General features: G+C 36.2%; 1 protein-coding gene across 1 annotated transcript in view; it reads left to right on the top strand.

Moving 5' to 3' along the window:
- Positions 1 to 20,256, top strand: part of PLS1 (plastin 1) — a 103,837-nt gene extending 83,581 nt beyond the window's left edge. Inside the window, exons 11-16 of the mRNA XM_079922829.1 lie at positions 1,201 to 1,279; positions 4,379 to 4,493; positions 11,533 to 11,666; positions 12,111 to 12,234; positions 19,425 to 19,549; positions 19,784 to 20,256. Coding sequence (XP_079778955.1) covers positions 1,201 to 1,279; positions 4,379 to 4,493; positions 11,533 to 11,666; positions 12,111 to 12,234; positions 19,425 to 19,549; positions 19,784 to 19,919 — 713 coding nt within the window. The 3' untranslated portion in view covers positions 19,920 to 20,256. The remainder of the gene's footprint in view (positions 1 to 1,200; positions 1,280 to 4,378; positions 4,494 to 11,532; positions 11,667 to 12,110; positions 12,235 to 19,424; positions 19,550 to 19,783) is intronic.
- The last annotated feature ends 4,130 nt before the right edge of the window (positions 20,257 to 24,386 follow it).

Below are 24,386 nucleotides of genomic sequence, written 5' to 3'. Positions count from 1 at the left end.
AAAAACAGAATCTTTTAGATTTTACAAGGTTTGGATTTCTGTTCTGGGTGTGCAGGTATACACTGTGTGTGGCACTCAGTCTGAAGATGACTGCAGGGATGACTGCATAGGGACTGGGCCCCTGGAGCTCAGGTGGTTAAATGTGCCAAATTGTCCTGGGGATCCCACGTGAGCCAAAGTCCAGATGGTGATCTGGACTTGCCCATGGCTTAGAAGGGGTGAGAAGTGTAAATGTTTCAAATTTTCAAGAGTCTGGTGATGAGGTGTAGGCAAGGCCATTCCATTGTCTCCTAACTTGGCTGAAAAAGAAACAGTAATATTTATAGATGGTCACTTAGGACAATCTGCAATCCAGGGGATGACCAGAAAGCAGACGTGGCAAAAAGAGCCCCCATCTCTCTCTGCCCACTTTGTGGCACACCAGAGTCCACATTTCCCTTATGGATGGGGTAAGCACTGCTGTGAAGGGACTGCTCAGGGAGCGTAGGTAATCACAGGTTCAATAATAGTGCCTGCAGGAGTTTGTTCTTGAGGTGATCTTTGAGGTCTAGTGACTTACCATGATGAAATGTGTCTTTGTCTTCGCACTCTGAATGGGGGCTGTGTCCCTTATGTATTTTCAGTAGGGACAATCTAAAATAACTCAGGAAGCCTGTAAAATAGTTATAGCCCCTCGTTGCTTGTTTTTATATTACCTCTCCCCTTCATTGCTGTTTGATTAAAATGCAGGTTTGTGTGCTCAGACACTTTTCCTGTGTAAAACCATAATCTGTACAAATTTAGAGATACTGCGTTGGGGAAGGTACAGCTTTTCTATTTTTGTTTAATGTGCTAATGCTACCCTGAAAGGCTGCTTTATTAATTTTTAGCCAATCCCTTTTGCATGTAATCATTAACTACAGATAGGACCACATAAGTTTATCCGTTACTTTTCTGAACAGAGAAACCCATGGCTCAGTAATTCACAGACATCAAGTAAGGGATTCTAGATGGAGACATTTAGAAAGCAAATGGAGGCTTTCTAGACAGGGAAAACAAGGACTTTGGCAGTAAGAGATTTTTTCTCCCTAAAAAGATTGTAGTATCGTAGGAACCATGGCAAAGTATGTATGGCCAGTTTGTACCTGCCAGAATGGTTTAAAATATAGTTCTTGATTTCTTTTGTCCTGAATCATCAGTGTGAACTTGTGTCTACTCTAGGAGAAAGCAAGGAAGAGAGGACATTTCGGAACTGGATGAATTCCTTGGGAGTCAACCCATACATTAATCATTTGTACAGGTAAATATTTTATGAGATGCAGCTTTATGGCCAGGGTCCAACTTTTCTAGTTTCAAATTGTAGGTATGTTTACATGAGAACATTTTCTAAAAATCTCAAGAATTTTAGCCAACATTTAGAGTTTCAGAATGCTGGGGATTGGCAATACACTAGATTTTAAAAGAAAAGTATTATTTGAAAAGATAAGATTATGATAATATTAGTTATAATTTGTGATGATATAAATAACCAATTTAGTAAAGATAATCAGTTCATCTTGCTTTTTAATAATTACTAATCAGGGAAATAATAAATTATTTCAACTTTAACAGATTAGAAGAACAGTAATATTTTATAAATTGCTCTTACCATTTTATCAGTATTTTTCATTATAATTCACATTCTTTCTATTTATTTTTGCCCAAAACTTCAACGGTCCCGTAATTTGTTCAGTATATTTTTTCTAATTTGTAGAAATAACTTGGTTTCCCTGAGTACTTGTTTATTTTGTTCTTTCTTGTTTAAAAATGATGACACGTTATTAACATTGGTTGGACTAAGAAAATATTTTTATTGAATCATTTCCTGTGCTCTCTGGTAGTGCTAACAAGGTGTCTTTCTAGGTGTAGATGAGAGGAAACCTTCCTTCTCTCTTTATAATAAGATCTACCAGCATGCCTTAAAAATGCAAAAGAACTCAACTTCAGCTAATCGTATATTTTTTAGGAAAAAGGTCTAATTAACTAAACCTATTAATAATTTACACACCAAGGAAACTCATTATTATTTAAAATATGAACTGAAGATTAATGCCACAAAAGACCACGTTCACTGGGTAACTGAGATTTATGGTGCAGTTATTTCTTGGTGTATATTCAAAATAGTCTTTAAAACCGGTATTGCCTGATTCTGGTAACTAGCGTTGATGTGACAGACTGAATTGAATAAAGTCTTTAATAGGAGTGTGTAAATCCTAGCTAGATGACGAGATATACATATTTAGACTGAAACTGCTGTTATAGTAGCAGGGCAGTAAAGGACTCAAATGCTGAAGGTAAAAAGGGGTTAGATCTTTATGGACTCATTTGAAAGAATGTCTATAATATATAATTGAGAGAAACTAATAATAGGACTACCGTGATATTATTATTTAAAAATTGAGTATATACATATGTGTATATGAATTTTTTAAAAATCTGGAGGGATGAATACCAAACTGTATGCAACCTAGAGAGGAGGGTAGGGTAGTAAGGACACTTTTATTTTCAAACTTAGTAACTTAAATATGGGTTTGTTTTTTTTTTTTACAATGAGCATGTATTTTCTTTTTAAATTAAGAAATAAATTTAAAACTAGGGCATTAGGCTTTGTTGAAACTTCATGGTAACTTCATAAATGTCAGGAACACTAGAGTTCTCTGTGGTTGACAGTGGAGAAGAATTGACCAAATTTTTTTAGCTAAAGATTATTTTTAGTTATTTAGATCCTGAACTGCTTAGCACAGGGCTTCTGGGTGTATGTAATTTTTGGAGGGGGAAAGGGAATTCAGAAAATTCTCAAAAATAACATAACCTTAAAAAGAACCATCGGGATATAGAAAAACAATAACCAGAGGTCTAGTTGGCACCAGAGCTGTGTGTCCATGAATTTGTGTCTGGCTCATATTTCTAAACCCACCTCTAAGTGATTTTAGCTCCCCACCTACTTACACCAAACCCAGACCAAAGCAAAATAAAAATTTAGATTGATTTTAATTGAAAATTCTCTCCTCTCAACAGGTTATTAAATATATTTTAAGAACTACTAGTCCTAGAATTTTTCTATGACAAGTTGGTTCTGGAACACATCTTAAATTCTCTGGAAATCATTTTAACTCTCTGGGCATCAGCTTCCCTATTTGCAAGGCATGAGTAATAAACCATACTACATAGAAATAAGAATGAATTCCTTTAGAGTAAAAAAGAAAAAAATCATGAAATAGGTGAGATTTCAGAACCTATACAACTAGTTCAGTGATTTATTTTTCATACAAAGTTCTCCATGTGCTGATAGATAACTTAGCTCTTGATTACCTTCATCAAAGGAGGACTTTCTCCCTCCTTCACTCAGCACAGGGCCCAGCCCCCTTCACGGCCATATGGTGTGTGCTCAGAGATGCAAAGCAACTTTAATATGAACCTTAGCAAAACATAACTCAATGAACAAGTTGTTGAGGGAGAAAAGTCAGGTAATTAATCACAGAGCTAGCAATTAAAAAAAATCAATCACTGTTGCATTATGTCCTTAGCATACAGAATTGAAAACAGACTCAATAGACATACTCTGTGCACCTTGGAAGAATGTGTTTTTCTGAATACAGAGTAGTAGTATTTTTACTTCAATAACGCCTACTTGCTCATAAATTCCTTCCTCTTAATGCTCGCTATTTAACATGAACAGCTTCCTACTGAGTAGCTATTGTAATTTTTATATAATTATTTTTTTAAAGTTTTAAAAACCGTACTACATAAGTAATAGATGAACTCATTCTCACTGCACAAGCTTCAGGAAGTATGTACGTTAAGTAGAACAAAATAAAATATGATAATCCCTTTTTACTCCTCCCATATTCCTTTTTCTCCTGACCAGAGGTAATTGCTATTAACAGTCCATATCACACAGAGGTATTTAAATACTACTAATTTTGAAAATATTTTTAATAGATAATAAACTGTACGCAGTGTTCTGCCTCTTTTTTAAACGTAATATGTTGTGTAAAGCTTTTCATGTTAGTACCTAGAGATCTACCTTATTGTGTCTTATGGTGACCCAGGAGTCCATGGTATGGATAATTTATTCAACAGCCCCTACTGCCAGGCCTTTAGATTGTTTGCAAATTAATAAATACTCTGGGAGTGAATATCCTTGTACATATATCTTTGTAAACATTTATGAAAAAAAATTTGGACAGATTCCTAGATTAGAATTTTTGGGTCAAATGATCTGTTCTGCCTGCCATTCTCTGAGCATTAAATGACCCTGTTGTATTTTTATAGATATAAGCCCATCTCCAGTGCGCTTAATAGAATCAGGTAGTACCAACATTTCCTTCTCCTTCATTTTCTTTTCCTCCTGTCTTAGTGACCTCGCAGATGCTTTAGTCATCTTTCAGCTCTACGAAATGATCCGCGTGCCAGTCGATTGGAGCCATGTCAACAAACCTCCGTATCCTGCTCTTGGAGGGAACATGAAGAAGGTGAATGAAATAATGACCATGGATATTTTCTTATTGTTCAGATAGAAAACAGAGGATTTAGAGTTTTATAAAGCTTAGTAAAGTGTGGTCTGTCCCCACAGATTCAACTCAAAATGTGTTAAGCTTAATAGACTTTTTACAAGTGAGCTTTAATGTTTGGAAAGATGAAGGCAGTCCCCCCCAGTCAGATACTTAATATAACTGTTTTTATCTTTAGCAAGTTGTAATACTTAATGTTCTTGGAGATGTATCATAAATGAATTCCTATTTTATAATCACCAGAACTTGACAATCTTTACTGGTTATTTGTTAATATTTTTCAACAAATATTTATCGATTAACTATGACCCGTACAGTGCAATGCCAGGATATAAGATAGTAAAAGGCATGGAGTTGGTCCTTAGGAAACCCTAAAGAAATTAGATATGTGTGCAAATAACTACATTACAGCACAGTGTATGCAAAAGTGAATATTATCAGTTTTAAGAAAGAAAAAGCCACAGGCTGCACTTATCAGAGGCTTCATGCAGGAGGTAGTTTTGAGTTATACTCTGAGAAATGGATAGAATTTTGGCAGAAGGAGACTGGAGAGGGGGCTGACGATTAAGAAGAATAGTTTGGCTATAGCAGAGGTTTCTGATAGGTAAGAAGTGAGTGTGAATGCCAAAAATTTGAATTGAAGCCAGATGTTGAGAGTCTTGAATGTCAGATTAAAGAGTTTGGGTTTTAAACTGCAAGCACTGGGAAGCCGTGAAACGTTTTTGAGCAGGAGAGTGACTTGATTACAGTTGGTGGGAGAATAGCTGGCAGATGAATGGTAAAGGAAGTGCTTGTCTCCAATATTCTCCTTCCTCACATAAGGGATCTGTGGTGTCCTTGGTGTACCTGCTTGTTCTGTTGAATTGCCGGTTTAATAGTCAACTTTTCCTTTCTACCTTCTATATCAGGTTCATTTGCTTTATAAAGTAAAAGTATGTAGGACTTTAAAATTGTTATACTTTCATTTAACTTTTTTTTAAGAAGTAGATTATTTATTTTAAAATATCTTTATTGGAGTATAATTGATTTACAATGTTGTGTTAGTTTCTGCTGTACAACAAAGTGAATCAGCTATATGTATACATATATCCCCATATCCCCTCCTGCTTGAGCCTCTCTCCCACTCTCTCTATCCCACCCCTCTAGGTCATCACAAAGCACCGAGCTGATCTCCCTGTGCTATGCGGCTGCTTCCCACCAGCTATCTATTTTACATTTGGGAGTGTATATATGTCCATGCCACTCTCTCACTTCATCGCAGCTTACCCTTCCCCCACTGTGTCCTCGAGTCCTTTCTCTCCGTCTGCGTCTTTATTCCTGCCCTGCCACTAGGTTCATCAGTACTAACTGGAGAGGATATGGAGAAAAGGGAACCCTTCTGCACTGTTGGTGGGAGTGTAAATTGATACAGCCACTATGGAGAACAGTATGGAGGTTCCTTATAAAACTAAAAATAGAACTACCATATGACCCAGCAATCCCACTACTGGGCATATACCCCGAGAAAACCATAATTCAAAAAGACACATGTACCACAGTGTTCATTGCAGCTCTATTTATAATAGCCAGGACATGGAAGCAACCTAAGTGTCCATCGACAGATGAATGGATAAAGAAGATGTGGTACATATATACAATGGAATATTACTCAGCCATAAAAAGGAACAAAATTGAGTTATTTGTAATTAGGTGGATGGACCTAGAGTCTGTCATACAGAGTGAAGTAAGTCAGAAGGAGGAAAACAAATACTGTATGCTAATGCACATATATGGAATCTTTCATTTAACTTTATCCTTTCATTTAAAATGATGTGTATATGGGAGTTCCCTGGTGGCACAGTGGTTAGGATTCTGGGTTTTCACTGCCGTGGCCTGGATTCAGTCCCTGGTTGGGGTACTGAGATCCTGTAAGCCGTGTAGCACAGCCAAAAAAATAATAAAATAAAATAAAATAAATGATGTGTATAATTTAAATATAAAATACAAATTAATGGGCTCAAATTGTTATAACTTATCAATATGGCTACTATGAAATCAACCTGCAGTCATATGACTTAATAACTATCTCTAGTGGAATAAATGGAAATATAACCATATTCCCGGATAGAAAGACTAAATATCATAAAATTCTTGCAAATCAACTTACAGATGGAAAATAATTCCAGTTAGAATTAGAAGAAGTCTCCTCTTATGTATATGTGGGCGTGTGTGTGTGTATGTGTGTGTGTATGTATGTTTGTGTGTGTTGAGGGATGGGATTTATAAAGTGATTCTAAAGTTCCATTGGAAGAAGAAATAGGCCTAAATCATCAAGAACATTTTCCAAGAATATTGAGGGAGGAGCTGTGAGAAAATATAAAAAACTTATAAAGCTGAAGTAATTGAAATAGTTTAATAGGTATATAAGAATAGAATGAAATAGAGTAGCCTAGAAACCTATCGTAGAATATAAGAACTTAATATATGACAAGGTGCTTACTAAATTCAGTAGGAAAAGAAAGGATCGTCCAAAACATGATATCAGAACAACTGGTTAACTATTTTGTTAGGGAAAAAAGTAATTTTCACCATGTGTCATCCACCAAAATAAATTCCAATGGAATGAAAGTAAAGGGGTAAATGTTTAATAAAACTTTAAGAAAATAGAAGTGAGTGATAATCTACTCTTAGAGTGATAAATTACAAAGGAAAAAATTGATACAGTAGATACATATAAATTTAAAACTTCTGTATGCAAAAATAAACACCATAAACAAAATTAAAAAGCAAATAAAAACAAACTTGGAAACATTTGCAACAAAATGACAAATGGTTAATATCCTTAATGTATAAATAGTTCATATGAGTCAATTACTAAAGCTAGATTACTATTACTAAAATTGTAATAGCAAAATGGGAGAGTGAACAATATGAGTGAAAAAATCACAGAAAAAGAAATAATGATGGATAATATACACATGAAAAACTTTTCACCCACAATAAAGAAATGCAATTTAAAATAAACAATTGGATTGCACTGCATTCAGTGTTAGAGGGAGTGTTCATTCGTGTAACCTTTCTAGAACAGTTTAGTAATACATATCAATAATCTTCAAAAAGTCCTTTGACTTAATAATTTCACTTATTATCTATCCTGATGAAATAATCAGAAAGTCAGACAAGAAGTTGTGTGCCAAAATGCTCACCATAGCAATGTTTATAGAACAAAAAAAAAGAAAACAACTTAGTTGTTCAACAAAGGGGTAATAAATTGGGATACACCCATAAAATGAAGTAAAATGTATAAATTAAAAAATAGCGTTTTTAGTGTTTTAGTAATAGTGACATGGAAATGAGGATACAAAATTGTATATATACATATGAATCTAATTTGTTTAAAACGCACATGCACACACATGCACACACGCATGCGCATACACACGCATTCCAAAAGGACTTCATACAAAGGGATCTAGGGATCCTCCAGATCCCTAGAATATGTATGTATTTATAGGCTTCGAGATTTTTTAAAAAGCCCTGTTTTCTTGAAAGAATGACAGAAAAGAAAGGCATCATAATATTAAAAGTAATTAAGTGGCTAGTATTATTACAAGAGATTTATATATATATTCATATTTTTCAGTATTTCTAGTGGTTGGACTGTCTACGTTTTATATTTTATTTGATATGCCCATAATTCTCAGGGGAGTAGAATTCAGGAAATTTCGTTAGCTAATTTCACATAGGTTTGTTTTTTTTTTTAACGTCTTTATTGGAGTATAACTGCTTTACGGTGGTGTGTTAGTTTCTGCTCTATAACAAAGCTAATCAGCTATACATATACCGGTATCCCCATATCTCCTCCCTCTTGCGTCTCCCTCCCACCCTCCCTATCCCACCCCTCTAGGTGGTCGCAAAGCACTGAGCTGATCTCCCTGTGTATGACTTTTTTTTTTTTTTTTTTTTTTTTGCGTTATGCGGGCCTCTCACTGTTCTGGCCTCTCCTATTGCGGAGCACAGGCTCCGGACGCGCAGGCTCAGCGGCCATGGCTCACGGGCCAAGCCGCTCCGCGGCATGTGGGATCTTCCCGGACCGGGGCACGAACCCGTGTCCCCTGCATCGGCAGGTGGACTCTCAACCTCTGCGCCACCAGGGAAGCCCTGTATGGCTCTTTTTGAATTATGGTTTTCTCAGGGTATATACCCAGTAGTGGGATTGCTGGATCGTATGGTATTTCTATTTTTTTTAAAATTAATTAATTAATTAATTTATTTAGGGCTGTGTTGGGTCTTCGTTTCTGTAAGAGGGCTTTCTCTAGTTGCGGCAAGCAGGGGCCACTCTTCATCGCAGTGTGCGGACCTCTCACTATCGCGGCCTCTCCTGTTGCAGAGCACAGGCTCCAGACGCGCAGGCTCAGTAGTTGTGGCTCACGGGCCTAGTTGCTCCGCGGCATGTGGCATCCTCCCAGACCAGGGCTCGAACTTGTGTTCCCTGCATTAGCAGGCAGATTCTCAACCACTGCGTCACCAGGGAAGCCCCTATTTTTAGTTTTTTAAGGAACCTCCATACTGTTCTCCATAGTGGCTGTATCAATTTACATGTAACAGGAAAACAAAACTGAACCACTCATTCATTATATCTGGAATTTTCCGTTAATTATAAGATGTCTCAATCATATGTAGAATGCTTCCTTTCAGCAAATACTAGCTATTTATAGAATGAAACACAAGGCCTGAAATAAGTTCAAGATGTTTTAAAATTAAAGCAGCAGTACTTTCATGAAATGGTATCCAGGCAATTATTTTATGGACTTCGGGCATTCATCAGCGGATGTCACTTGCTTCATTTGTAAAGTTCACAAAGCTGCACCACGTGAATAGTCTTTCTTCATTATGTCTTCAGCATTTCTTTTGTCTTGGAACTCTGTATCCCATTATGTAATTTTTCTCATTTTCCAAATGATCTAAGCCTCACTTTTGAAGTGCTTGGTAATCATTTCTTCCATTAATTCTATGAGACTATATTCTGCAATTTTTTCGTGCTTTGTATTCATTCTTACCTTTCACAGGGTCTTAAACTTTTAGCCCGACAACTCTAGGAATTTCCAAGGCTCAGTTCTTGGCCTAATGCTCTTAACTTTCTGTATTTACATCCTCAGGGAGCAGATCCCTTGTTAGAGTGTTAAGTACTACCATAAATATGGTTACCTCTAGGAACCTAATTTCTTACTCTTTCTCTAGTTTGGTACCTCTCCAGATCTTAGAAGTATTTTGCCAAACTTGAAATCAAATGTTGCCGAAAAGTAGAACATATCTTTTCCCTTAACACTAGCATCCATTTCCAGTTTCTCTTTCATTGCTGGTCACATCATCTCAGCCCTCTAGACTATTAACCCTGAGCTCCTTTCTCACCGTCATTCCCCTCAGGAACTTTGGTCACACTAACCATAAAACAGATGGCCCTTCATTGAAACACATTTTACATGAGTGGTTATTACAATTTGCTAGAAAATTGTCCTGTTAAAATGAGTGGCAGTGGACAATATGCTGGTTTTTATCTCTCCTGTTCACACTATTACATAATCAGGGCTCTGCTATTTTCCATAAATTAGGAATTCATTTTTTAAATTATGTGCATATTTCTATTTGGAAGACTAAATCTATAATATTAAATGACTAGTAGGAAAGAGAATTTTGGAATATTATCCCCATGCATGTAAAAAAAATGAATACATATCAAAGATTTGATTTAACTTATTAAGGGAACCAGGCAGATATTACAGCAGGTTCAGAGTATCTTCTTGCATTTTTATTTGTAACAGGCTGACCTCTGGGAATTTGGATTCTCTTTTTGCAAGTACAGTATCCATTAATTTGTACAAATTCTGTTATTGTGGGGTCCTTTTCTCACCTTTCCTGGAAATATTTTCTTCTTGGAAAGAAGTGTATCTTTGTATCTCAGGTTTACTTGTTTTTTAATGAGGCCTTAACTAACTTGGGAAAGAAAATCAGGAGAAACCAGTTATACTGTTTTTCTTAACTAAATGTTTATTCTAAAAAAATATTTAATCACCTTTTATTACTGGTGATATTATGAGATCTTACAATTTCACTGGGGGAAAGGTAAATATATATATGTATGTGTGTATATATATGTACATACACACATTTATATATATATGTTCTGAGGTAAGAAGTATAGTACTAGATGACTGGGCATGATAAATTTCTGTAGAGCCCAGGATAGACAAAAAATTTTTAATTGTACTTATACCACTGGAAAGAAGTAGTTAGGTAGATAATTTACTTCGTGTTCATTCATCAGATTCTTACTGTAGACAGGGCACCGTGCTGAGTCCTGGGCTAGGGGTGGGGAGAGTATGATACAGATTTGTACACTTTATAGTTTTTGCCCTTTAAAAGGAGCTTATGTATGGTTGGCAAAAGAAAGTTCATAAAATGCTAAATATAAGATGGTACATAAGCATTATAAAATAACCATGATTGGCAGTTCATCAAGGGCTGCAGATGATACAGTTAAGCTTAATCCTTTGATGAAGAAAATTGGCTAAAAGCTTAATTTTAAAGGATGAGTGAGATCTAGAATATTGGAGATGAAGTTAGATTCTTAATGAAACAATTTCTCTATTCCTTAATTTTAAATGTAGACAAAACAACATTGATTACCTCTATTGATGGAATGCAGAAAACTGGGTTTTTCAGATTTGCCACTAATCAGCTGTGTAATCTTGGACAGTCAAGACTTTTTAGAGTAAGAGAGGATCTTTAAACTTTTCAGCCAGTTGTTTCTCTATCTAGCTTAACCCCTCAGTGCTTTGATATGTTCAACTATAAAATGGGAATAGTTATTTCCTTAATTTCACTGGTTATTAGGAGATGAAATTCTGTCATACAAATTTTCAGTGTCATAATTATTTTTCAGATGACTGAACTAGGCTGGCATATTTAAGAAATATATTAAAAAATCTGTTTTATACCAAAACTTTACTATTATTTACAGATCGAAAACTGTAACTATGCAGTGGAACTTGGGAAGAATAAGGCCAAATTCTCCTTGGTTGGCATTGCTGGGCAGGACTTAAATGAAGGGAATTCCACACTTACTCTGGCATTGGTGTGGCAGCTGATGAGAAGGTAAAGGCTGGTTTGTTTGTGACATCACTGTCAGTCTCCTTCAACAAGTCACTGAACTAAAACTTTAGCTATTTTTGAAGAATAGCAAACACAGAAGAAACATACAATGTGAAATATATTAATTTTTAAATGATTTATTGTTGATAATAAATTTTTTACAAATTATATTTTGTTTTAAAAGTGGGTCAGTCTCTAGAAACACAATTACTTTTATTAATGCCTCTGAAACACTGCTTTGTAAGGAGTTGTTTTAATTTTTAAAAGTACCATATAGTAGTTTTTGCTTCTGATTACTAAGCTCTGTACTAGAGTTTACCAGACTAAAATGAGAAATATTTATTAGAACTGAAATATTTCTTAAATATTCATCTAAATATTGATATAAATGATGTGAGAGCAAATTTTACCCCTTTCAGTCTTAAATATGCATCTCTTCTGTTACAGGTACACGTTGAACGTGTTATCGGATCTTGGAGAGGGTGAAAAAGTAAATGATGCAATTATCATTGAATGGGTCAATCAGACTCTTAAAAGTGCAAACAAAAATACTTTTATTTCCAGCTTCAAGGTAATCAAAAGCTATTTAAAAATTGGGGGGGGGGTAAGAAACTAAGTTTAAGAAGGAATTCTTATTGGGAATTACATTGGTTTAGGTTTAGAATTACATCAATGTTGTATCTCAGAAACACATAATTGATGAGCTTAGGCATACTAATTATTTGGCATGTGTAAACCAGAAATATTCAGTTTGAATTCTTATATTTTTGATTGGTTATCCTATTGAGTATAAATGCAGGTTAATATTATCGGACTTCAGTAATCTAATCTTAAAAAAGAAATTGAGCCAAAAATCCAATTGTCAAATGAAAAAAGAAAGATAAAAAGACATTGCTTATATAGGACCTATAATGTTTTGTGCTCCCTAGCAGCAGTCTCAGAATTGTATTGACATCATTTCCAAGGCATAACAGAGCCAGCCAAACCGATTCAAGTGGGAATTGAGAAAACTGGTAGGAAAAAAAAAATCTTGTCATCTGGCTTCATAATGACACTTAACACTCACTTCTGAGCATTTGTGGATGATTCATAAAGCACTCAAAATGTAGTCTGCACATACATACCGACTAATTCTCATGCATTTCCATTGTGTTTTGCTTTTGCATGCAAGCTGATATTAGCTACAAATAAGCATGTCTGCTTGTACACATTCATTCAGTGAACCTTGTGTTTGTGATTTTATTATGATATGTGAAAAATTACCCATCAATTTGTATTTTTTTAGTGAAATAAGAGTGCAAATAGATGAAACCCTAAGCTCTCGCAAGAGTTACCTAACCATCTTTATTTTCTTCTTTGCCTTTGCTATATATGTTTGACAACATGGTAGAGCAGAAGAAATGTCAGAAACTGATAAATTCAATCTTCTGTTCTTTACCAAAAACTGAGCCCCAAAGTGGACAGCTGGATGTTGGCAGAGATGTTGCCTGAGTCCTAGTTCAACTGTGTTTCTTTCTTTTCCATCTTGGAAGGAACTAATGACATTGAGTTTTTGTTGTTGCTTATTTTTTTTTAAAAAAAGAATTTTTAGTCCATGATTTGTCTTTATATATTTTAGATATAAAACACAACTTAAAATGTAAAACGGGAAAGGGGACATATAAAACTCTCTAATTGACAGTTACTCTTTAAAATTGTTATACTGAAATTATATACATTTGTACATTAATTTGTGAAAAATAACAAGCATGTATATCATTAAAGTAAATACAATGAGAAAATATTTAGAAGCACATTAATAAATATTTATTGAGCTCTAACTATTAAGTAACATTTTTGGTAAAGAAAAAGATGTAAGAAATTATTTTGGCTCTCAGAGTGTTTGCCATTTACTTCAAAGACAAAATTTGTATAACTGAGAAGGTAACAATCCTACAGGGTAAATGTTAAAATCCAAAGAAATAATACAACTAATATTATGGAAAAATCTAACTGATCATTTCCACTGAATGGTTAGTGGAGACAGTTGGACTTTATTTGAGCATCAGAGATGGAGGCAGGATTTGAATTGGTGGAGAACAAGAGGGTAGTAATAAACTAGAAGGGGTCCACCTTGAATAAAGGCAAGTCTGAGAAGGTTAGGAGAAATAGTCTGGCTAGACAGGATTGTTCCTAAGGGATATAGTGCAAGATGTAGGCTGGGCCAAGACTGTGGAGGAATCTGGCCTTAAAAAGGATACTGGTAAGGGGAGTAACGTAAGCATAGGAATACTGTTCTGAAGGTAGGGGGCAGGACCGGTTGGAGCGAGAGTGGTGTAAGTGCGAGGAAAGCGCTGAGGCAGAACTCAAGGTGTGAGGTAATAAGGGTCCTGGGGGGGTGATGCAGATGGGCACTGGGAACTTTAAGAATGGATAGTCATTTGCAAAAGAACAGGTAGGGTTTGGCTTCTTGACTTAGGGAAGCGCAGGAAAGAGAGAGGAGTTAAAACTGGATGTTTGGGGCCTGGGTAACTGGAAAACTGATAACAAAAATGGGGCTGTCTGAGGTGCAGCTGCTTTCTAAAAAGGCAATGAATTCAGTTTTAAGGTTATTGAATTTGAGGTAATTTTTAGGAAATGAAGAGTTGCATGAAAAGAGACATTAAAACTAGGATTACAAGCTTGGTGATCAGTTGAATAGAAGAGAGAGTTGAAAAATGGGAGTACACAACCCATTTAAGGGAGAGAGCTCACAGAGAAAAGCAGACTTGAGACTGGTTTTACTAGAACTGAGGTGGTAGAAACAAATTGCACAAGTGCTTAGCATGTATATATGCTTGATAATAAAACCTTTAAACAGAATATAAATAAGAAATATAGCAGTGCATGCTAAAAAATAGTTGGGCTGGGGAGGTTTTTTCCAACTCAGTGTGTTATATTTGAAAGCTATGATAAGTGGTACTAGTAAGAACCTATTAATCATAATCAAGGCAGTGTTGTACCCAGAAATTTTAGAAAAGACAAATTTACCTGTTTTAGTTGCAAAGTAATTTTTCCTCACCAAGAAGATGAGGAGGTGGTATATCAGCTAATAACAATAATCATAATTACCATTTATTGAGTCCTATATGTGTCATTATGCTAAGCATTTTACACATTGTTGTTTCTTTTAATTCTCTCAACTCTATAAGCAAAAAGGTGAGCATTAGAAAAGTTAAATAACTTGTCCACTGTCATCAACTATTAAGCAGAAAGCTGGATTTCATATCCAGATCTAACTGCAGGTTGAAAGCCAAGCTATGGAGTTGTATGGCCCCGGGTTTGACACAGGCTTAGCCACTTCTTAGCTATGTGACATACTGCGCATTCATTCCATAAATATTCAAAGCTTACTCCGTGTCAGGTACTTTGCTAGGTGCTGTGACTACAGAATGCCCTCAAAGAGCTCACTGTTTAGGAAAGGAGGCAAATAAGAAAACATGAATCACAGTATGGGGTGTTAGCAGTGCTATAGAAATCAGCTAAGGAGAATAGGGAGCATGTGACGAGGGCATGTGTTTTCCAGAAATCTTAGCAGTTTATACTAATAGCTGGGTTACATCTCTTGATGAATAAAACTGATTTTACCTCTGGCTCACATTTAGTTATCTATGTAACCTTGGGCAAATTATTAATTTCCCTATGCCTGAGTTTCCCCATATTTAAAAGGGAGGTATTAATAGTATCTATCTTCTGGGTCTGTTGTCAAGCTAAATAAGTTAACACATGTAAATAGCTCAGTCATACCTGGCACACATTAAGGGGTCAATAAATGGAGCTTACTACACTACACTGCTGGTCCTGCCAATATATAAGGGCATTGTGGAGAGGTTCCTGTTGTGATTTTTTTAGGGAGTTTTGGCGGCCACAACACTGTGCATTTGTGGATGATTCATAAAGCACTCAAATTTATTTTCAAAAATGACAGGAAGAACAATGGAATGGAATGTCCTACTAGTAATATATATCAAATTAAGAGAAGAGACGGTACAACACACTAACTTGAAAATCAAGGGCTTCCCTGGGGGCTCAGTGGTTAAGAATCCACCTGCCAGTGCAGGAGACACAGGTTCGAGCCCTGGCCCAGGAAGATCCCACATGCAGTGGAGCAACTAGGCCTGTGCGCCACAACTACTGAGCCTGTGTGCGACAACTACTGAAACCTGTGCACCTAGAGCCCGTGCTTCGCAACAAGAGAAGCCACAGCAATAAGCCTGCGCACCACAACGAAGAGTAGCCCCCGCTCGCCGCAACTAGAGAAGAGCCCACGTGCATCAACGAAGATGCAGTGCAGCCAAAAATAAATTTAATTAATTAATTAATTAAAAAAAAAAGAAAATCAAGCCAAACTCTAGACTAGTTATCTTTAATATTCTAGAAATTCTTTTTGCTTAAGTAATTTCTATATGATTAAGGAAAGTGAAAGAAAAACTATGAAAATGTATTTATATACTAAACCAAGGGTTTTACAATAACCCCTGCCCTTTTTGCAGTAAAAATGTCTTTCACTGATAATATGCAAATCAGGGGAGCTGGAAAGATAGGCCTGTTTTTTTGGAAACAGGAAGATAAGGGATCCAATATCATCTTTAGAAACTTAAATTTTTCATTCAACTCAGTAAAAGTTTTTCTCAAGGTGAATCAAAGGAAATAGGTGGGAAAATCCTTGTTTCCTAAATCTAAGTTAAGAAATATTTAAAATACCATAAAAGGATATAAACTTTCAGATGAATAAGGTCTGAGAATCTAATATATAACATGGTGCCTATAGTTAACACTCTTTTGTATAACTGAGATTTGCTAGGAGAGTAGAACTTAAATGTTTTCACACACACACACCCACACACCACAAAATACATAACTGAGGGTGATGGATGTATTAATTAGATGGGAGGGATCTTATCAAATCATCAAGATGTACATGTTAAGTATCTTACAATTTTATTTGTCAATTTTAACTCAATAAAGCTGAAAAAAACAAAACAATTTTCCTCAAACTTAAAAAAACCCTCATAAATATGCAAATAATTAATCAAAATATAGCACAATTAAGCCACTTGTCTGATTGTGAATCACCATAGAAATATATGAAAAGTAAGCACACAGAAATTTTTAATTTATTATAGAATGACATGCATGTTAAGCTTTCATTTTAGAAAGTATAACGGTGTACATTAGAGTCTTCTAGAAAGCTTATTAAAAATGTAGATTCCTAGCCCCATCCACAAATAATCTGACATTACTTTGAGTGCAAGGATTAATTTGTGCTTTTACTAAGCACCTCAGGTGATTTTCATGTAGGCGGTCTGCAGGCTACACACTGAGAACGTATGTGTGAGAGTTTTTCAGAAATAGAAAAGATGCCCCCAAACCAGATCTGGATTACCAGCATCATATAGACTTAAGGACCCTAATTATTTTTATCCCTCTATTTCTACTTCCCCCCCCAAAATCTGTTTCATAAAATGAACATTCCTGAAAATGAAGAATATAAATTTTTCTAAAATTAATAAATGTACTAGATCATGGCCCCAAAAAAGAACTTTGTACTCTTCACATGGCTTCAAATTGTTTTATCAAACATTTATTAAGAACCGCATTTGGGGGGCTTCCCTGGTGGCACGGTGGTTAAGAATCTGCCTGCCAATGCAGGGGACACGGGTTAGAGCCCTGGTCCTGGAAGATCCCACATGCCGCAGAGCAACTAAGCCCATGCGCCACAACTACTGAGCCTGCGCTCTAGAGCCCACAAGCCACAACTACTGAGCCCGTGTGCCTAGAGCCTGTGCTCTGCAACAAGAGAAGCCACTACAATGAGAAGCCCGCGCACCACAACTAGAGAAAGCCCGCACGCAGCAAAGACCCAATGCAGCCAAAAATAAGTAAATAAATTTTAAAAAATAAAATAAAAAGAACCACTTTTGGCCAGGAACTGTACTAGATGTCGTCACTTATCTTAATATTCCCAAGAATCCTGTGACAGTTCGATTGTAGTGATTAGGAATGGGTGCTTTTGGCTTCAAGTAACAGAAAACGTGATTTAAACCAAAAGTAAAGGCACAGAACAATAGCAAAGATCCAGAGGTGGGGTAGACATTAGGATTGGTTGAGCCAGTAATTGAAGAATGTCAATCAGGTTTTGATCATCTCTGCTTTGCCATCTAAAGTGGTTTTCTCTAAAGTTGGTTTTCCTCTTGCTCATTGAATAGCTGCTGGTTGTGCCAGGGGTTTCATCCTCTCATTCACAGTCAGGAGGGGGTGTTGCTAGCTTTCCATAGCTCTTCCTGGATAGTAAGGGCCTCACGTTAAATTAAATTAAGTTAAATTAAATTAGTGATTTAAATTAGCGATTGCCAAATAAATCACTGTGGCAATCAGATGGGATTCCTCCCTTTGGCTTTTTTAGACTATTTTTTCCAACCTTTTTTCATTATTGTTTGCCTAATGAGTCTTTTAGACATTTTCTTCCTAAATTCCCCTCCCCCATGAAATTTTAATGCCATAGATATTAGTATATCTGTTATTCACTGTATTGCTCTATACATATAAAGAATAAGTTTATCACCTTACCCGCAGAATAAATGGTCTACGCTAATTCAGGGTCATTCTTGGAGCTGTGGATGGGGTTAATTTTCCTTGAAGCACACGTCCATATATGGATACGGAGCAAACATGTGGGTTCTGGTAGGATGGAGAAAGTAGTAAGGAGTGGATTCTGGGTAGGCAAGCGACATTTGCTACTATTCATCCTGAGAGACAAAACAAATAATTTGTTCAAGTGCTGGTAAGTTGTACAATCAATTCAGACCAGGATTTCTGACTTCAGTAGCAGTGTTCTATCCACTAGAATTTCGTTGTCCATTTTTAGTTGCCTTGGAGGTAACTTCCAAAGTGGAGAGAATCTTGGGCATTTAGAGTCAGACAGTCATGGGTTCAAATACTGGTTCTGTACGTAGTGGTTGTGTGAACAGCTCTTTTTTTTTTTTTTGCGGTACGCGGGCCTCTCACTGCCGCGGCCTCTCCCGCTGCGGAGCACAGGCTCCGGACGCGCAGGCCCAGCGGCCACGGCTCACGGGCCCAGCCGCTCCGCGGCATTTGGGATCTTCCCAGACCGGGGCACGAACCCGTGTCCCCTGCATCGGCAGGCGGACTCTCAACCACTGCGCCACCAGGGAAGCCCTGAACAGCTCTTTTGAGCTTTCTGACCTTCATGTTCTTCATTTTAAAAGGAGAGATTATAATTTCTTTATTACCAGGCTGTTAGGATTAAACAAACTCAACACGTAAAGCAACAAGAATAATGCCTTTATAAATATTAGTTCCTTTCCACTATTATTTTAATTTTTCTTTCTGAAAAATATTAAGTGAAGGCTTAGGAGTCCATGGTCTAAGAAAAAGAATATTACTAGAATTTGCAAAACTATTCACTTAAAATTTATCTCCTATTCCCTTTCAAAAGTTGTTTATTTTTTACAGAATGGATACTGTAGTTAGCATACTTTAGGAATTGTCAGATCCACAAACCTTATTCCAGGTATGATGACAATCCTCTATACTGTAAGCTCTGTAAGGATGAAAGGAAAAGCATATTTTAAATGGTTTGTGATGTGTGTTGGTTGAAGAATAGCTGAATGTTAAGTATAATGAAAATTTATAAATTGCTTTTAGTTATATGGTTATAATCTTCTGGTCTGACATTTACAAAAGATGTTTATGAATGTTCATCTATTCTTTCTTTTCTAGGACAAATCTATTACCACTAGTTTACCTGTCTTGGATTTAATAGATGCCATTGCACCAAATGCAGTTCGTCAAGAAATGATCAAGAGAGAAGACCTTTCTAATGAGGACAAGCTGAACAATGCTAAGTAAGCCTTTATGGTTTATATTAGAACATAGTGGCTCTTTTGTTCTTAATCCTTGCAGGTGAGGCTATGATGTCCTTAAAATTCACATTTTTAAGTACAATTTATGTGAGAAATATGATTTAAAGACTCAAAAACAACTTTTTTGTAAAGTTAACCTTGTCAAAATGTTTCATTCTTCTGTTAACATATATTAAGTGAAAACAAATACCAAGATATTTTTCTTGTCTTTTCAAGATACGCCATTTCAGTTGCTCGAAAGATCGGTGCCCGGATATATGCCTTACCTGATGACCTCGTGGAAGTGAAACCCAAGATGGTTATGACAGTGTTTGCATGCTTAATGGGAAAAGGACTGAACAAAATAAAATAATGAAACATTTATTATGATTTTCTGCCACATTAAACACATTGAATGCCTCACAGTTTACAGATTTCTGAAATGTAGTGGGTATAAAACCAGAGATTATTTGTATGCTCAAAACAGTTGTATGAATCATTAATGAATTTAATATCCTGTTCATACTAGCTAGGATTTGTTGACAATTAATTTACCAGTCGATACTGATAAGAGTGTGTTCATTTTCAAGATGATATTTTATGAATAAATTATTGTTTCCTGAAAGTCTCTTTAAAACAAGACTAATTCATTCTTTTTCATGGTTCAGAAATGATCAATGCAAAACTTTTTCTGCATGTCCTGCTGTGAAATGTGTTTTGATTTTGTGTGTGTGTTGATTTTGATCATAATTGTATTCAAAGTCATAATCCAGTTTAATCCTTTTATTTTTTTTCCTCCAACTATGTGAAGTGGTCCAAAACTTTAACTTTTCTGTAAATTTCTATACTGTCTAAAATTTTTAAATGACAAGTATTGTTCATTAACATTAAACTTTTTTATATATAAGGACTAACTCATGAGTAAACTTCAAAGTACATTCTCTTATATATGTAGCAGGAGCTTTTTACTTAATACTTAATTTTAACTGCATCGATACTTTACATGTACTGGTTTGGTAATACAGCTTTAATTATGACCTGCAGCATATATATGTTGGTAAGATGTTATTAGAGAAATATGTGTGTACATACACATATTTTGCACCTGAATTACCCAGGTTTTCTTAAGTGGTATGTATACAGTCAACCCCCCATATCTGATGCATGCATATCCAATGGTTCCACATCCACAGATTCAACCAACCAGCGATCAAAGATATTTGAAAAAAAGAATTCCAGAAAGTTCCAAAAAGCAAAACTTAAATTTGCCAAGTGCCAGCAACTATTTCCATAGCATTTACATTGTATTTACAACTATTTGCATAGTATATTAGGTATGAGTAATCTAGAGATGATTTAAAGTACACGCAAGGATGTGTGTAGGTTATATGCAAATACTAAGCTGTTTTATATAAAGGATTTGAGCATCTGCAGATTTTGGTATCCTTTGGGGGGTCCTGGAACCAGTCCTCTGGGTACTGAAGGATGACTGTATTGGTCAGTTAACCAACATTAAGTAATAATTGTGCCCCCACTAGATGCGTAACACTTTTCAGTTTGTAGCTATCTGGTACATGAAGATTTCTTTTAGAAATATTCATTTTGGATGTGCATATAGTTACTTTTCAACTGACTTCAAACACTGGCTACAGCTCTCAAGATGTGTTGATACCATATTATTAGCTTCATATTACACATGCTAATTTTTGATATTCTAGCCCTAATTTAGAATATGCCCACTGAATATCTTTAGTAGAAAGTAACACAAAGCTAATATTCAACATATTTTCACGTTTTTCCCAGTTTCCTTCAAATTGGCAATGTTTGGTTAATGCTTATGTTACTTGGCAGTAGCTTTGCTTCAGACCTATTTTTGTCTGAATTTTTTAGCAGTAGACCAATTCTGCTAAAATTGAGTTCAGAAGTTTACTTCCTTCATCTTCCACTGTTAGTGCCAGTGACCAGTACTGCTGTGCAACAAAAAATGCTGTCACTTTATCTCACTGGGAATGAGTAGTCTAAACCCCCCTTCTACCATGGATTAAAACATACGTGATGGTAAGAGTACGACTACTCATGTGCTTAGAAGAGAATTTTTTAAATGAGATCATCAACAGGTGGAACTTTGAAATATATTCTACAAAAGAGATTTCCTTTCCTTTTATCATTTGATAATTGTTTTCTTATATGAAGATTAAAATATGTTTTTGCTCTTTTGTGATATTTTTTAAATCATTTCCTCTTGATTTTTTTCACCATTATATTCACTAAGTTATCTGATTTACATGCAATTTGGCACTTTAGAGTGTTCTTTCTCTCACAAAATATATTTAATAAAAATTCTGTGTATGTACAAATGTGTCAGTATTTATTTCATTTAAAGAAAAATATATAACTTGGAAAATTAATCTATCATAAACTTATTTTCCAGAAAAGAAAAGAGAAAAATTCCTACGCTAATGAGTAAAACAGCAACAAAAAATTTATTATTTTGGGAGGAGTGAAGATGGTTCTATGATGCTTTAACAGGAAGAATTTTAGGAAAGACCAAGTACATGATTTCTACAAATTTAGTTTGGGATGAAATAATTTGAGTTAATCAACATAAATTTGTCTATTATGATCCGGGTATGATACTAGACACTGGGGATTCAGCTGAGAAAAATATAGACAAGGTTTTCTGGCCTCATGAATCTTATTTTCTAGTGGAGAAAGACAGACAGTAAACAAACAGGATTTGTAGATGGTGATAAATGCACTAAGAGAAATAAAACAGGGAAATGTGATAGAGACTTAGGAACTGGGGTGAAGATGCTTTTAGTTTGGGTGGGTCAGGGAAGGTCTCTCTATCACAGGTCTCTGTGATAGTGAGGCTGAGGTATGCATGGTAGGAGGAGCAGCCAGATGCTAACTGTTCAGTAGAAGGAACAAGTGCAAAGGCTGTGAGGCAGGAAGAGTCTTGCGGGCATTTTAGGAAAAGAAATAGGCAAATTGGCCTAAGAGGGAGAGGTAGAGAGTCTGGAGGTGAAGACAGGGTCTATGACTTATAGGTCTAGATCTGAATCTGGATTTTCTCTTCTCCATCACAACTGGAGTTGGGATGGCTCTTCAGTATATGAGGTTCGGTGAGTTGCTTTAAGTAACATGCTGCTTCTGAATCTTGCACCTTCATCATAGCTCTATCATCGGCTTCCATATCACAGATGAAAAATAAATCATATAGAGGATCTTAAAATACCCCAATTTACACTGGATGAAAAAGGATCCGAGAAACAAGAGAGAATATTCTGCATCTGAGATGATTCAAAAAGACTTCTGAAGATACAGTTGAAACACTAGCTTACTCTGAAGGAGGAGAAACCCTCTAATACTTTGGAATGCCTCCTAGGATTATCTCCTAAACTAAATTGGAATTCTCCTGAATCTAAGAAATCAGTCCAGCCCCTGTGGGAGCCTTATGGAAAAGGAATCACCTAAACCCAGAAGCTTGAAAAAACTTCAGATTAAAGTGGTTTCTATAGTTCTGAGCCATCTGAATTTTGACCCTTAAACACTCTGGAACTTTTGGATGGACCTGGGTTAGAGTTGTTCTGCTACTGAGAAAAAAATTTTACTGGACTACAAAGAGTGTCCATAAACCCAAATACGTACCACTCCGTTCACTGGCCACAGATTTACAATGAGCAATTTTTTTTTTTTTTTTACAATGAGCAATTTTGACATTCCACTAAATACACAAACTTAGAACTGTATTAAACATTAAAGAATGGGGCAGATTTATGATCTACTAGAGATAAGAAAGAAAAAGCTAAAATGATTTAATAGATAACTGTTTTGAAGTAAACACATAAAAATGTTTGGAAAGGTGGGCAATCTTGTCTACCTAAGGCCTCTTAGAGAAGATCGAAAGAGCACTGTGAATGATGAGAAAGATATACTTAGGAAATTTGGGAGTTAGAGTTGGCCGGGACAGCGATGGAACAAATCAACCTGAACAGAATAGGAAGTATTTCTCTCAAATACATGTACTCAAGTAAGTTTATGTATTGCCTTAAAAACCTAAGCACTATGGGTGCAATTTAGATTTTTGCACAGTTGGCTGTGGAAAGCAATAATTATTCGAGATACAATTTCCAGTCCCCCTCTCTCAGCTTTTAAAGTTGCAAGAATCTGCTTTAAATACAAGCTTAATTAAAAAAAAATATTCAAGGAAGTAGCACTTACTGCACTTCGGTTAGCTTTTGCTTAAATAACACTCATCTTCTAAAATCTGAGTTATAAACGTGAACATGAACAAGAAACCACTGTAAGGACTATGACGTAGAGTAGATCCTAATGATGTGCTTATCCAATGGTTACATGCGAATAAATGTATGATACTAGAAATGTTATGCCAATTTTATATCACAAAGGAGTTTTTTTCTTTCTAATACAGTTTTAGAAACAATTATGTAGCTAGCCCGACATAATTACACACAGATGAACACAGTGGCGTGGCGAGGGCCCGGTCCTTTCTGGTTTAGGCAGAGGACAAAGGAATATGCAATAATTCGACAGTTCCACGGGGTGGCGGGGGGGGTTCGACTAAACGTTAAGTCATCAGAGGCTCAGTGAACCACCCCGCTGCATGTTTAACTTGTGTGCAGCCCTAGACGGCGGGGAAATTACCTCGAACCTGCAACCTGGCTGTGGAGAGGGTACATCCGGCCGTTCGCCTTTTCCTCCGAGGCTGGAAGCCTTCTAGGGGGCGGTGCGCTCGCGGACTCCGCCTCCGCCCCAGGTCCCGCCCACCGCAGAGCCCGCCCCGTGGTCGTCGCTCTCACCGAGCGGAAGATGACGT

The sequence above is a fragment of the Stenella coeruleoalba genome (genome assembly GCF_951394435.1).
Source record: "Stenella coeruleoalba genome assembly, chromosome: 5".
NCBI classification, from domain to species: domain Eukaryota; kingdom Metazoa; phylum Chordata; class Mammalia; order Artiodactyla; family Delphinidae; genus Stenella; species Stenella coeruleoalba.
This window is presented reverse-complemented; position numbering and strand designations above follow the sequence as displayed.